Below are 14,667 nucleotides of genomic sequence, written 5' to 3'. Positions count from 1 at the left end.
TAGTCAGTCTTCTTATCTAGTTCAAAAAACATACCACGTGGGTCCTATTTGCTAGGCACTGAGTTAGGGGCTCCTTGCCCCCAAGGAACTTACAGGCCAGTAAAAAAGATTCTTTGACAGATACTTTAATATAGTAAACAAGTGCTAGCAGAGGGAGGCACAGACCCCAGGAACACACAGGGGAGAGGTGATTAACCCTGCTAGGAGTTTAGAGAAGCCTTCTTGGAAGACGGGAGGCCTATACTGAGTGTTGAAGGATAAGAAAGGCTGCGTAAAGAAATGATGGTAAAGTGGTTCAAGCAAGTGGAAAAGCATCAACAAAAGTCCAGGAGAGTGAAGCAAGATGCTGTATTGGCAAAACCATACCTACTTTGCGTAACTGGAGGCCAAATACAAAAAGCAGGGCAGCCAATCAGCAGAAAGCAGAAGCCTGGGCTGGAGGAATTCATTAATTCCATCCTTCCATTCACATCTTTCTTTGTAAAAGAAAGAGCCATGGCATTATTTTACACACAGAAGGGTAATATAAAGTTAGGTCACGGGTATTAATATCCAATTTTATACATAGGCAACAGACCAAAGAGATCGTATGCATTGCTCCGGACCCAAACGCATGTAACAGGAACCTGCGCTTGCAGCCTGTGATACTGTGCTGCCTTAACACATCAGATACTTCTTGAATTTGCTGTATAATGTGTAATTTTTAACACATGCAATTTTTTTTTTGAGAGAGAGAGCACATGCACAAGTGGGAGTTGGGGGTGGGGAGAGGGGCTGAGCCTCACCTGGGGCTGGATCCCAAGACTGAGATCATGACCTGAGTCGAAATCAGTCAGTTGCTCAACCAGCTGAGCCACCCAGGCACCCCTACATGCGATTCTTATTTGAATTTCTAAAATATGGTGCTGAATCACATTGAAGGCACAAGACTATCAGATTACTATGTTGGTGCATTTAAAAGCACCACGGCCTTACTCTCAGATCAGAGTGGACTTGGTACACAGAACCAGATTTTATGGTTAGTGTAATTCTAGGGAAAGCTATGTTGCAATGAAAGAAAGCCACCTTCCAACATCTTCATTAGTCAGCTTCTATTTGCTCCCCATCAGTTTTTAAGTAAAAGGTTCTGATAAATAGGCAGGGAACAGTGAGATCCCCTCGCAGTCTGAAATTTTAAGAGATGTCTTTTTCTAATCAAAATTTTAAAAATTATAAAAGTAATATGAGATTTGGTATAAAAGGAGAAGTTCAGAGCACACAGAATATGAAAGGAAAGGTCCCTTGTCATCTCATACTTCCCTACCTCCCCCTTCCCACATGCTGGACTAACCACAGTGGACAGTGTAGGTGGTCATTGCTCCAGGCCTTCTCTTCAGCAAATGCAAGCAGGTACTATATGCAGCAATTGACACAAATAGGGCCATATCGCATAAGTGCCTTCATTCACTTACAAATGTGATGGACATTTTTCCATGTTAATATGCAGAGACTGACTTCCTCTTTTTTCTTTTTAACCAGTCTTACAGCCTCACAGTCTTCTCATTGTACTGTAGTTTATTCTCCCAATTTCCTTACACTTTCTCATAAGTAGTACTACAGTACACGTCCTTACACATATCCTTTTATAGTCCCCATGCCAGATTTTCTAGGTCAAGAGATAGGTAATATTTTATTTTGAAAAAATTAAAATGATGACACTGCCCTCCAAAAAGGTTTCTCCTTTGGCTCTTCTACTAACAGTATATGAAAATGACCATTTCGGAGTATCTGGCAGGCTGAGTCAGTGGAGCATGGAGCTCTTGGTCTTGGTGTTATGGGTTCAAGCCCCACAGTGGGTGTAGGGATTACCTTAAAAAGGGGAAAAAAATGAAATTTTATCCAATTTTATACATAGGCAACAGACCAAAGAGATCGTATGCATAAAATTCCCTTACCTTCACATTAAGGTAAACACTGGATATTGTGAGTCTTTTTAAATCAAATTGATCCAAAACCTCATTATTTTCATCTCTATTTTCTTTGATTACCAGTTAAGTTTCTTTCTTTCTTTCTTTCTTTCTTTCTTTCTTTCTTTCTTTCTTTCTTTCTTTCTTATAGTCACAGAGAGAGAGAGAGAGAGAGAGAGAGAGAGAGGCAGAGACACAGGCAGAGGGAGAAGCAGGCTCCATGCACCGGGAGCCCGACGTGGGATTCGATCCCCGGTCTCCAGGATCGCCCCCTGGGCCAAAGGCAGGCGCCAAACCGCTGCGCCACCCAGGGATCCCGAGGGTCTTTTCTTTTAAAAGATTTTGTAAAACACTTATTTATTTGTCCATTTTTAATTGGGTATTTACATGAGAGTCTTTTTTTTTTCTTTTTCTTAAACCTCTATATCGAAAGATTAATTCTCACACTACACTTGGAACGAATGTTCCATTACCTGTTTTACAGGAGGTGGTTCCTTCTTGCTCACATCAATACGTGGTAAATCAGAGATTCCAAATTTTTCTTTGTAGTACTGCCGAGTAAAAGGATCGCAATCATAGATGAAGAAGGTTCTCCCAAGGATAGTGAGTGGTTTCCCCACAATGAAGTCTTTGGCAGTATACCATTCCAATACTTCTTGATCAGAGATCTCCAGCACACACTGAGGGAAGTTCTCTAACATGAGATAAGAGGGACAGCAAAGAGAAAAGAAATGAGGATGAGGAGAAAGACTGACACACAGCAGCCAGGCACTCTTGAGAATTTGAGGGAGCATGGCTTCTAGCTCTGGTCAAGGGTCAGGGAGTCCCCTATTCTTCCAGCACAAAATAAGGCTGCATACTTCCATCTGTTGACAGGACACAGAAATCATATCCCAGATGGTTTTTGTGAAGTCTCTCTCCCATATTCAGCTTGAACTATCAATACAAGGTCCCTAATCTTAGGAGAACTCATGCTTAGGGGAAATTACCACAGGAGGAAAGAAGAAATGCCTTTCTGTAGAGTACTAGATCTAAGGAGGGATTCAGGTCATTCAGTTCAACCTTCTATCCATTTACTAATTCACCCAACATATTAGCTATAATCACATATATCATGTACCAGGTTCCCTGCTAAATACTGAGATTATAACAATAAATAATGTAGGTGAAATTTCTGCCTTGATGGAGAAAACAGAATGATTCTATTTCCTTAATGGTTAAAGACATTTGGTTTCTATTTCTTATTGGACAAGGTAAATTTTTCTAAAAATTTGCTCATTTCACAAAGAAAAAAAAGAGACAAACCAAAAAAACAGACTCTTAACTATAGAGAACAAACTGATGGTTAGAGGGGAGGTGGGTGGGGGGATGGGTGAAATAGGTGGTGGGGATTAAGAGTGCACTTATCTTGATGAGCACTGAGTAACACATGGAAATGCTGAATCACTATATTGTACACCTGAAATTAATATAACACTATATGTTAACTATACTGGAACTTTAATTTAATTTCATTAAAATTTGTTCATTTCATCTAAGTGAAATTAATTTCCAAATACATGAATTTTTTATAGCTCTAAAATTGAATTCTAACTTGTGTTAAAATTAGAAAATATGGTATAAGATGCCAGTCTTTAAAAATTTGTTAAGACTGACCCATTTTTATAAGTGTTCTATTTGTGCTTGAAAAAAATGGGGATTCTCCAGGTGTTGATAGATATACATATTCATTATATCAACACTGATAATTCTATTTTTTGATAATTCTATTATTTAAATCCTATACATATGTACCTATTGACTTATCTTTTTGATCTAACAATTATAAAGAGAAATGTTGTAATGATTCCTTCTACTTTAATGAATTTTTCCATTCTCTCTGCATAATAATGCTATACATTTTTGTCTTATATGTTTGGAAGCCATGATACTACCTGCATTCAAGTTTAGAATTAGTATATTTTCCTGGCAAATACAACTCTTACAATATGTAATGATATTCTTTACCTCTAGTAAGGCTTTCTGCCTTAATATCTATTGGCATTTTAGTAATATAGCCTTATCAGTTTCTTTGGCTATTCGCTGGTACATCTTTTTAAACTTTTCTATGTTTCTGTATCTTATGTTTGTTCTTAAAAGTAACATTTTTCAAACTTTGTTGTTTTTTTAATCCTATTACTTCCTTCTAGGTCATTATTGTAATATATCTCAGTTCTACCTTGATATTTTTTAACTCCCAGAAATTCAACACTGTTCCTTTAGTTTGTATAGTCAGTGTTTATTTAGATTTACCCATACTTTGCCATTTTCTTCTTTTTTTAAAATCACTTCTTATATCTCAGACCTTGCTTCTGGTATAATTTTCCTTCTATTAGAAGTACACTCTAAAATTTTACTAGTAAGTGTCTTTTGTTAGTAAAATCTACTTTGTTTGCTTGGAAATATATTTCACTTTCTTCTTCAAAGATAATTTCTCTAGGTATGAAATTCCATCTTCTTCTCAGCACTTTGAAGATATTATTACGCTGTCTTCTGGTAACTAGTGTCACTACTGCGAGGTCAGCTGTCATTGTAGCTGCCTTCCTGTATGGATAACCTTGTTGTTTGGGGCTGCCTTTATGATCTTTTTGAATTTGGTGTTCTTAAGTTTGAGTATAACATATCTAAGTGTGGATTTATGTTGTTACAACAGTATGGAGGTATAATCTACTACAGTAAGTTGTACATATTTAGAGTATACAATTTTGTTATTGTTTAACATTTGTATTTACCAAGAGAAAGGCAAGATCAAAGGATGCAATCCAGTCTAAAGGATAATTAACAGACTTTCAGAACCTAGAACCTTAGGTTCAACAGCTGAGTAGAAGGCTTTTGGTGACCTCCTTTTGATATTACTCACCGCATACTGGTAAACTGAGATTATGCTCAACAAAGGAAGAACTTTTATGATTCCTGAAACTTTAACTCCATCCATTATAAAAATAAAATTTTAATTCATCTTTTTTTAAAGATTTTATTTATTTATTCATGAGAGACACAGAGAGAGAGAGGCAGAGACACAGGCAGAGGGAGAAGCAGGCTCCATGCAGGGAGCCCGACATGGGACTCAATCCCAGGTCTCCAGGATCACACCGCAGGCTGCAGGCAGCACTAAACCACTGCACCACCAGGGCTGCCCAAATTTTCATTCATCTTAACTACTTAAATGAAGGCACTGGCAGAGAGAACTTCTGAAAGATACTCCCCTAACTGCCTATTACTGTCCAACACAAACTTTGCCTAGCCACTGTCTCTTGGATGCCCCCAAATGTAAAGACTTGTTCCTAAAGCCCAACTTCTGCTCTTGTTCTTCCCCAGAGTGTACTTAGTTTCCCTTTGCTCCCTACCATGCTAAATCTGGGTCCAATCTCAGTTCTCCCACAAAGCCTTCCTCAGTCTTTCTAGGTCACATCTCTTCTTCTGAGCTCTGTCTACATGACATAACTAATTATATAGTCAGATGATCTGGTACACTTGTGTTATTGTTACACAGCTTGTATATTTATATGACTTGGCTCCCTAGGCACTAGAAGTGACTGAAGGGCAGGGATTCTAGATCTGGAAGTTACATTTTGATTTTATCCTCCGCAACGCCTTACCACGTAAAATAGTTCCCTTGGTAGATATTTAACTCTTGTTTAATTGAATGTAATTAAAATAATCCATGCCTGTGAGAGTCAATTAGATGCTACCTCTTCAACATCACAGCTCTAGTTAGGAATTATTCAGCTGATAGAAGCTTAGCTTTTTCTGTCCTGCTGCTGCGTGACTAACAATAACTTTTATAAAAAGATATGTTTCCTGTCTCTTAAAAGGACCTTACAGCCACCAGACTGCCTTTCCATATAACTTTGGTAAAATTTTTGTTAAAATTTGAGAAGTTATAGGGGTGCCTGGCTGACTCAGTTGGTAGAGTGTGCAACTCTTGATCTTTGGGTCATGAGTTTGAGCCCCATGTTGGGTGTAGAGACTACTTAAAAAAAATGAGGACGTTATAAAAGAGGATGATTACACATTTAAAATTTTAAACATAGGCCACATTGATAAGGCAAAGACAAACATAGAACTCAAGTTTTTAAGGGGTTCAGTTTCAGTGATACTTTTTTCATGCCTGAATAAATTCCCATTCTTTCTCTTAATCTACTGTGAATCTAATATTTGTTAGCTCTAGATGGCAGGAATTTCAGGCTCATTGTAAGCATTATGGAAGGCTTAAATTAGTACAGTAGTCCCAGTATCCTAGAACTCTAAGAGGGTTCTACAGGAGGCCAAGAATAAGAATATGGTTGACAGCAGCCAGACTATGTTGAACTGGGGCTCGAATCCAGTTGCTGCTATCTGAGAATGCAAGCTATGATAGCAATTATTCTCCTTTCTCTTAAAGAGATTTTTACTGTTCTCTTAGTTTTAAAATCAAGACTATTTTTACCATTTTTAAATCCTTTTCCCGAATCTCGTTCTCCTCTACCTCACAGACAACTATTCTAAGTGCAGCTTTTTATGTATGTACTATATAGTTTTATTTGTATTTCACTTTACAGAAATGTTACTGCATCATATCTCATCTTCTTTTTTCTACACAGCACTATGCTTTAAAGTGAATCAATTTGCTTTCTTTACATTTAGTTATTGCTTCTAACTACTATTTATCAAGATATATCTTCACTACATTTTGTTTATCCACTCTCCCAATGATGGAAATCTCTACCTCCTTGCCCCCAAGTAACACTGCATTAAAAAAAATACTATATAGGCAAAGTAATATGTGTAGGTAGATTAAATTTAGCCTTCAGACTGCCAATTTGTGTATAACTTCTAACCTCAACTTGTTTATAACCTCTCAAACCTCTTGCACAATACCTGAAATTTCTTATCTCCTAGTTCCAAAAAAACAGGGTAAAGAGAAAAAGAAAACTAACAAAAGTATTTACAGAGTTCTGTCAGCTATCCAAATGTGAGAGATGTCATTACATGTGACCAAGATGACATTTTTACAAGAGAAAATTCTTAAACTACTAAGTCAACAACCAAAGTTAAGTGTACTTAATTCCAGAGCGTGGTGGGTGTCAGCTGCACTTAGTTGCATTCTCCCTCTCCAGTCACTAGGTTATTTTACACCAGCAAAGAGAGCAGGAACTAACACAACGGGGCCCCGCCTCTATGAGTCATAGACATGCTTTTTTCCAATCTTAAGTTATCCCACATACAAACTTCCTATTTAGGAAGTATTGAGGTGAGAAGGAAAATCAGGAAAGAACATAAGGAAATGGTAACCTATACGAAAACAAACTTGTTTAAAAAATGCATTAAAAATCTGATATTAAGTTGCTTTACTTCAGAAGCCTTGCTCTTTGGCACTTGAAATGAGCCTCCCGCTGCTGTTTTGGTTGTTTCCTTGATTTGGGTATCAGTCATCTCCACCAGACCATTTTGGAGGCAAGCCTGGACTGTGGGGTAAGCAATGAGGGGAGTTACGGGAAAGTTATTTTTTGAGTACCTATGAGAACACAGCAAGAGCCTCCCAAGTGTAAAGGGAATGACCATACTGATTAAGTAACTCCTATGAGATCCAAAAGATGTCCCAATTATGGAGGATAAACTAAATCAAACATACTTGCATTCTTCACCAAAACCTTTGGCATGCGCTGGCGGTTCATCAGGAGTGGGAAAGGATCTCGCCCATTATTCCGTTCATGGACTTCTCGAATTTCAACTGTATCATCCATAAGATAGTAATGAATGATGTAAGTTCGACATTCACCAAACATGCTGTCTGTATCATCCCAGATTGCATAGAATCGAAGGACCTTTGAAGAATCCAAAGTAGTGACTTAAGTAAGAATTCTACAAGTGGAGAGATTAACTTAGTCATTTTGGCATTCATATATCAAACAATGATGAAAAGATTAACTACAAAGACTATGAAGTAATCTCACGTGGTTAAAAAAAATTCACCAAAGATACAAAAACATCTGAAATTATATACCAGATGTCAACAGCTGGAAAGTATTAAATAACAGGCTTATAAGTTTGTACTGAGAAAGCAGAATTCACTTTGATCCAAAAATATTAGTCAGTGAAAGAGAAGCTGGATTAAAAGAGCAATGGAAACTATAAGACACTGATGAAAGAAACTGAAGAAGACACAAATAAATAGAGAGATATTTCATGCTCACAGTAAAAGAATTAATATTCTTAAAATGTCCATACTACTCAAAGCAATCTGCAGATTTAATGCAATCCCTATCAAAATTCCAATGGCATTTTTTTTAGAGAACTAGAATAAATACTTCTAAAATTTGTATAGAACCACAAAAGACCCTGAATAGCCAAAAAACTCTTGAGAAAGAAGAAAGGTAGAGGTATCCTGCTTCTTGATTTCAAACTATTCTATAACACTATAGTAATCAAAACAGTATGGTACTGGCATAAAAACAGACATATAGACCAACAGAACAGAATAGAGAGTCCAGAAAGAAACTCATACTCTCTGGTCAATTAATTTATGACAAACGAGGCTAGAATATACAATGGGAAAGACAGTCTCTTCAATAAATGGGGCTGGGAAAACTGGCCAGCTACATGCAAAAGAATGGAACTAGACCAGTTTCTCACACCATACACAAAAATAAACTCCAAATGGATTCCAGACCTAACTGTGAGACCTGAAACCATAAAACTCCTAGGAGAAAACATAAGCAGTAAGCTTGCTGATATTGATCTGAGCCATGTTTCTTTGGATGTGACTCCAAAGGCAAGGGAAACAAAAGCAAAAATAAACATACGAGACTATATCAAACTAAGAAGCTTCTATACTATGAAGAAAACTATCAACAAAATGAAAACTATCAACAAAATGCAGCCTACTGAATGGAAGAAAATATTTGCAAATCATATCTGATAAGGAAAGGGTTAGCACCTAAAATATATAAAGAACTCCTACAAATCAAAAACAAAAGAACCACACATTCTGATTAAAACAAAAACTAGGGCAGCCTGGGTGGCTCAGTGGTTTAGCGTCTGCCTTCAGCCCAGGGCCTGATCCTGGAGACCCGGGACTGAGTCCCATGTTGGGTTCCCTGCATGGAGCCTGCTTCTCCCTCTGCCTGTGTCTCTGCCTGCCCCCCCGCTCTCTCTCAAATAAATAAATAAATAAATAAATAAATATCTTTAAAAAAAAATAAAACAAAAACTAGCAGGTCTGAATAGACATTCTTCCAAAGAAGATATACAAATAGCCAACAAGTACATGAAAAAATGCTCAACATCATTAATCATCAGAGAAATGCAAATCAAAACACCAAGGAGATATCACCTTACACTTGTCAGAATGGCTGTTATCAAAAAGACAAGAAATAACAAGTGTTGGTTGGAGAAAAAGGAGCTCTCATAGACTGTTGGTGGAAATGTAAATTGGTGCGACCACTATGGAAAACAGTATGAGGTGCCTCAGAAAATTAAAAATAGAAATACCATATGATCTAGCAATTCCACTACTGGGTAGCCTCCAAAGAAAATGAAATACACCCTATGTCCATGGTAGTATTATTTACAATAGCCAAGATTTGGAAATAACCTGTCCAGCAATGGATGAATGAAGGAAGAAGATGTGGTTTATACATACAATGGAATATTACTCAGCCATACAAAAGAATGAAATCTTGCCCTTTGCAACAACACGGATGGACTTTGAGGGTATTATGCTAAGTGAAAGAAGTCAGACAAAGACAAATATTGTATGATGTCACTTATATGTGGAATCTAAAAAAGTAAAACAAACAAAACCAAACCCAGCTCATAGATGTGGAGAACAGATTGGTGGTTGCCAGAGGATAGGGAGCTTGGAGTGCGGGTGGTGGGGAAATTGGTGAAATAGAAGAAGGGGATTAAGAAGTATAAACTTCCAGTTATAAAATAAGTAAGTTGTAGGAATGTAATATACACCATGGGGAATATAGTTAATAATATTAAATTAACTTTGTAATCTGACAGATGGTTACTAACTTATGGTGGTAAAAATTTTGCAATGTACTGTGGAATCACTATTGTATACCTGAAGCTAATATAATATTGTATGTCAATTATACTTCAATAAACAATGAAAAAACAAAAGCAAAAAGAGTGATGTGTTTTATACAGGGGCTCACATATTAATAAAGGTATATGCAAAGATTTTATATGTAATTAATATGGAAAGAATTTTCATTTATTAATCAGTCTTTTTTTATCCATCAACATACACCTTCTAGTAACAGCATCAACAACACAATTTTAAAGATAAAATAATAACAGATTATATGATTGATATGAAGAATATCCTTGAAAGATGATGCTAGTGGTAGGCAAATTTTTCTTAACTAAAAGGAATTACATTTCTGAGAGAAAACTGGCAGCAAAGGAACACTGAGGTTGATCTCTCCATCTTCTCTTTCCCTTTTGTAAAGAAAGGAGAAGACCAAATCTGCCCCCACACACCACCTCACAATGGGAAGGATGGGATAGTTGGAACAGAGCTGAAAAATACCCAGAATATTCTGTACTCAGACATTCATATAAAATTTAACAAGGAAGCATCTGCAATAGGATTTCTGTGAAATTACCATTTTAATATTAGAAACCTACCTATATGCAATAGCTTTGAAATTTCCTAATAATTCACTTAGGGTTTCCCAAAAGAGGCTATGAAATTAACTTCTATTTGGGAAAAGAGATAGTTGGTTGGAAATGTAAGGTGGAAGCAGACACAACTCTTGGAATTGCTTTGATATTGAAAAGTTTGGTGGAACTCCTAAGACTTAACTCCACAACTTCCTTTGGGTCTCTAATACAAAACTTGAGCATTCCTGTACCTGTAACTCTAGATGAAACCAGAAAGATAGCACTGTCTCCAGATGGTTAAATTACAGATGTAATATTTTAAAACACACATCTACCAGAACAGCTTGCTAATAAACATGCACCACATCTGGAAACGAGCAAACCCAGTGAGATGCTATATCACTTACTTGTTTGTCAAAGGTAAGAAACTGCTTCAATTGGTCAAAGTCTGATGGGGTGACATATTTACGAAGAGGCTGTTTCCGGAGTTCAGTGTAAGGATCAAGAGCCATCTTCTCTGGTGGATTTAATTCAATTCCTTGACTTTCCAAAAATACCTAACTCATGCAAAAATAATAATGATCATCTTTCTTGAAGCTTCTGAAGTATTAACTGGTGGTGTAAAGATAACTGTAAAAATAATTTCTATGCCATTGTCCAAATTAATCATTAATTTTCAGTTTGAGGTACATCTTAGCAGCACCAAACCTCCAAATGACCCAAACCATAATGCAGATAACAACTGGTAATTACCGTAAGTATGCTGTATTATAAAATGGCTAGGCAATATGCTAAGCTAACGGGAAGACATAATAGTAAGGTAACTGGCTCCAAATATGAATTTAGACCAATGAAATTTAATTAAGTGCCCAAGAACAGAGTTAAGTCCTAGGACTGCCTACATACACACATCTGAAATCCAACCACTGTTTGAAACAATATGTAATTCATATCAGGGGGCAAGCTACACAATGGCAAAGTTAAGCTGAAATCAAATTCCCAACTTTCCAACTCCGCAAAAATAAGTATGTGATGAAGCCCCCATCTCCAACCCCCCGAAAGGGAAAATAATCACTGGTTATTTTAGACCAGGAAATATTTTAGCAAAATAGGAGACACAAACGAAGTACTCAAGTCTCACCAGATAAAGTTAAGGAAAACATCTGAATTTGATATGATCTTGTTTAATTTGCTAATTATAAGTAGATATATTTTCAGTAACTATATCTTTTAATACAACTTGGCATTTCTTCTTCTTTTAAGCTGTACTTTTTTTGGTAATCAGAAAAGAACAATGTCATGGGATCTGTTTACATCCTGGAGCTAGAAATTAATCTGAAATCTAGGTTTCTCTGGGGAATTGTGTGATTTGCTTTTGGATAATTCAATAGAAAATATATAGGACTCAGGGCCAAAATATTTGGGTTCTAATATTAGCTCTGCTGCTAACTGGCTTGTATCTTAGTATTTAAAGTTTCACTAAGCAGTCTCCAATATCCTTTCAATATTAAAATATTGTGACCTCAATATCTATTAAAACTACTGAGCTGAAGATAATGACTAATAATATACTCCTCTCCCTTGAGATGATGTATTAGTGTAGCAGGATTATTGATTGAGGTATTTAATGAGGGTTTTACTCCTTTCTGTTGCTTTCAACAGATAACCAGGCCCTTCGTTAACCTTACCTTAGGGATTTGGGCAGGAATGCAGAAGCTTCCTGAAGCTGACTATTCTTCCTGTCTTTTAGAAAAAGCCTAACCTCTTTGAAGAGATTATTCTAAAGTATCCCAGAAGGAGGGGAAAGAAGGAAATGTCTTTGAAGGCAAGGAGAAAGAAAGGAGGAAATTCTCCCAGTCTGGAAAGCAGACACAAGTTGATGGGTCTCAGAACAGCAAGATCCTACATGTGCTCTTAGGGATGCTCAGAGCACATGTGCAAACAATCAGGCATGTCAGTCTCAGGCATTTGGGGTCTCAGTATATGACCTAGCACCAGAGCACAGAGCATCAGGGAGGTGCTCTTGGTCATTAACAGCCTATGTACCCTGCCTACACGACCACATTAGGCCTGGGTGCGCCTTCATGTCTGGCATAGGGCTTGGAATTTTTGGCAAAGCTCAGGGTGAATAGAAACAGCAGCCCAATTGAATGGGGGAGGGGGGCTCAAGTAGGTTTTAAGTTATTTTTAAAACACAAAACAATATTTCCTGTACACTTGCTTATGTGGAGAATTCATATCTGCTATACTATTGGTAATACTCTAACAAAGATAATAAACTCTTGATCTCTGATTTCTGGAGTTTATTTTTGTAATATGTTATTCTGTCTATAGGACTAACATTTATTTGGAGCAGTGAAGAGGAGGTGAGAAGGGAGGTGTTGGTGATATATTTGATTAGAGGTGGCTCCTCGTTCAAACCTACACCGTGAAGACAACCATCTTTTTTATCCACTCATAGATCCATCCCTAATGAAAACCACCAAATTGGATGTGTATAAATTTTAAACTGTTATAGGAGCCAATTTCTAACAAATCGATTACTGAAAACTTTCCTCTGGGTATTTCAATGTAGTCAAGTTAAGATGTGTGAGAAAGCGTACAAAACAATTCTTGGGGCACCTGGGTGGCTCAGAGTCTGCCTTTGGCTCAGGTCGTGATTCCAGGGTTCTGGGATTGAGTTGTACATCAGGCTCCCCACAGGGAGCCTCTCTCTGCCTATGTCTCTGCCTTTCTCTGTCTCTCATGAATAAATAAATAAAATCTTTTTAAAAATTCCAAAAAAACAAGGTTATAGAAACCTAACTCAGTTACTTCTCTTAGAAGCAATGGATTCATGTTATAAGGAAGCAATGGATCCATGTTTGCCAATTACAGTTTGTGGAACTATAAGGAACTATAAGGAACTATGTTCTGTTCTGTTCTAGAACAGAACTATAAGGAAAAATGAGAATTGACTCACCGACCTAGACCACCGCTCAGTAATGAACTGCCAACATTCAAACTGTTCATAAAGAGATGATTGTAAAAATAATCATGATACCTGAAATTTACATAACATTTTATAATTCCTCATTTTAGGTACAATTCTGAAACTGCCTATGATAAAAGGACCTCAAAAACCTAAAAAAATGAGAAATCAAAACATGTTTTTTCCAAAGATGGTCTAGCACCCTACCTTCTACACTGTTTTTCTCTGTTGCTCTGGAATGGCATGGATGCCAGCACTCCTTTCTTCACTTCCTTGAGGTGCCTGTCCATCTGTCTCTTACCAGTGAGGCCTTTCCTGACTGGCCTCTATACACAGCAGTCCCTTCACACTCTCCTCCACTTTCTTCAGCTCTAGTTTCTTCTTCTGCAGCTCTAATCAGCATTTAACATGTTATATATATTTGTTGGCTAGTTTTTGTCTCCTCCAGCCAAAATGTAATAGCTTTCATAAGGGCAAGTCTAGGTACCTGGCACCTAAAACCATGCTTGGCACAGAGCAGGCACTCAGTAAGTATTTGCTAAATAAGTTACTAAATGCAAAACATAATTGGCATGAATTCAAGGAATCGGTGCATGGTACAGATTAATCACATGTGGCATTTGGTAACATGGGATTAAAGGCATGAATAATTCAGGAACTATATCTTGGCTTCTAGAAATTTTTTAGCAAGACAAATTTAGAATTGACTTTCTAATACCTACATTTTGTGTTAAAGAAAGGACTCTCTGTGTTTATATATATATACACACATAACTTTAAGAAAAGTTGTCAAAGGGATGCTTGGGTAGTTCAGTGGTTGAGCCTTTGGCTCAGGTCATGATCCTAGGATGCTGGGATCGAGTCTGGCATAAGGCTCCCTGCAGGGAGCCTGCTTCTCACTCTGCCTATGTCTCTGCCTCTCTCTGTGTGTCTCTCATGAATAAATAAATAAAATCTTACAAAAAAAGTTGTCAAAAATCCATACTTATGAAATAGATGAAATGGAAGATTCTTCTCAATATAAATAAGCGTTCTCCTTTAAAAATGGTTTTATTTCAGGAATTCTTTAGATAGCAAGTTTCTCCAGAATATAGCAAGTATGATTTAAAGGAA

The 14,667-nt window shown here is 37.0% G+C and overlaps 1 protein-coding gene across 4 annotated transcripts in view; it reads right to left on the bottom strand.

Annotated features, from left to right (window-relative positions):
* The window catches only part of EFHC1 (EF-hand domain containing 1), a 66,401-nt gene that overhangs the window by 38,261 nt on the left and 13,473 nt on the right, over nucleotides 1-14,667 (bottom strand). For all 4 annotated transcript variants that reach the window (XM_072733737.1, XM_025991052.2, XM_072733742.1 and 1 more), the window contains 3 exons: nucleotides 10,991-11,140; nucleotides 7,600-7,792; nucleotides 2,420-2,640 (listed from right to left, as the gene is read on the bottom strand). In XM_072733737.1, the coding sequence (XP_072589838.1) occupies nucleotides 2,420-2,640; nucleotides 7,600-7,792; nucleotides 10,991-11,140 (564 nt within the window). The remainder of the gene's footprint in view (nucleotides 1-2,419; nucleotides 2,641-7,599; nucleotides 7,793-10,990; nucleotides 11,141-14,667) is intronic.

This window comes from Vulpes vulpes, chromosome 1 (assembly GCF_048418805.1).
Source record: "Vulpes vulpes isolate BD-2025 chromosome 1, VulVul3, whole genome shotgun sequence".
NCBI classification, from domain to species: domain Eukaryota; kingdom Metazoa; phylum Chordata; class Mammalia; order Carnivora; family Canidae; genus Vulpes; species Vulpes vulpes.
This window is presented reverse-complemented; position numbering and strand designations above follow the sequence as displayed.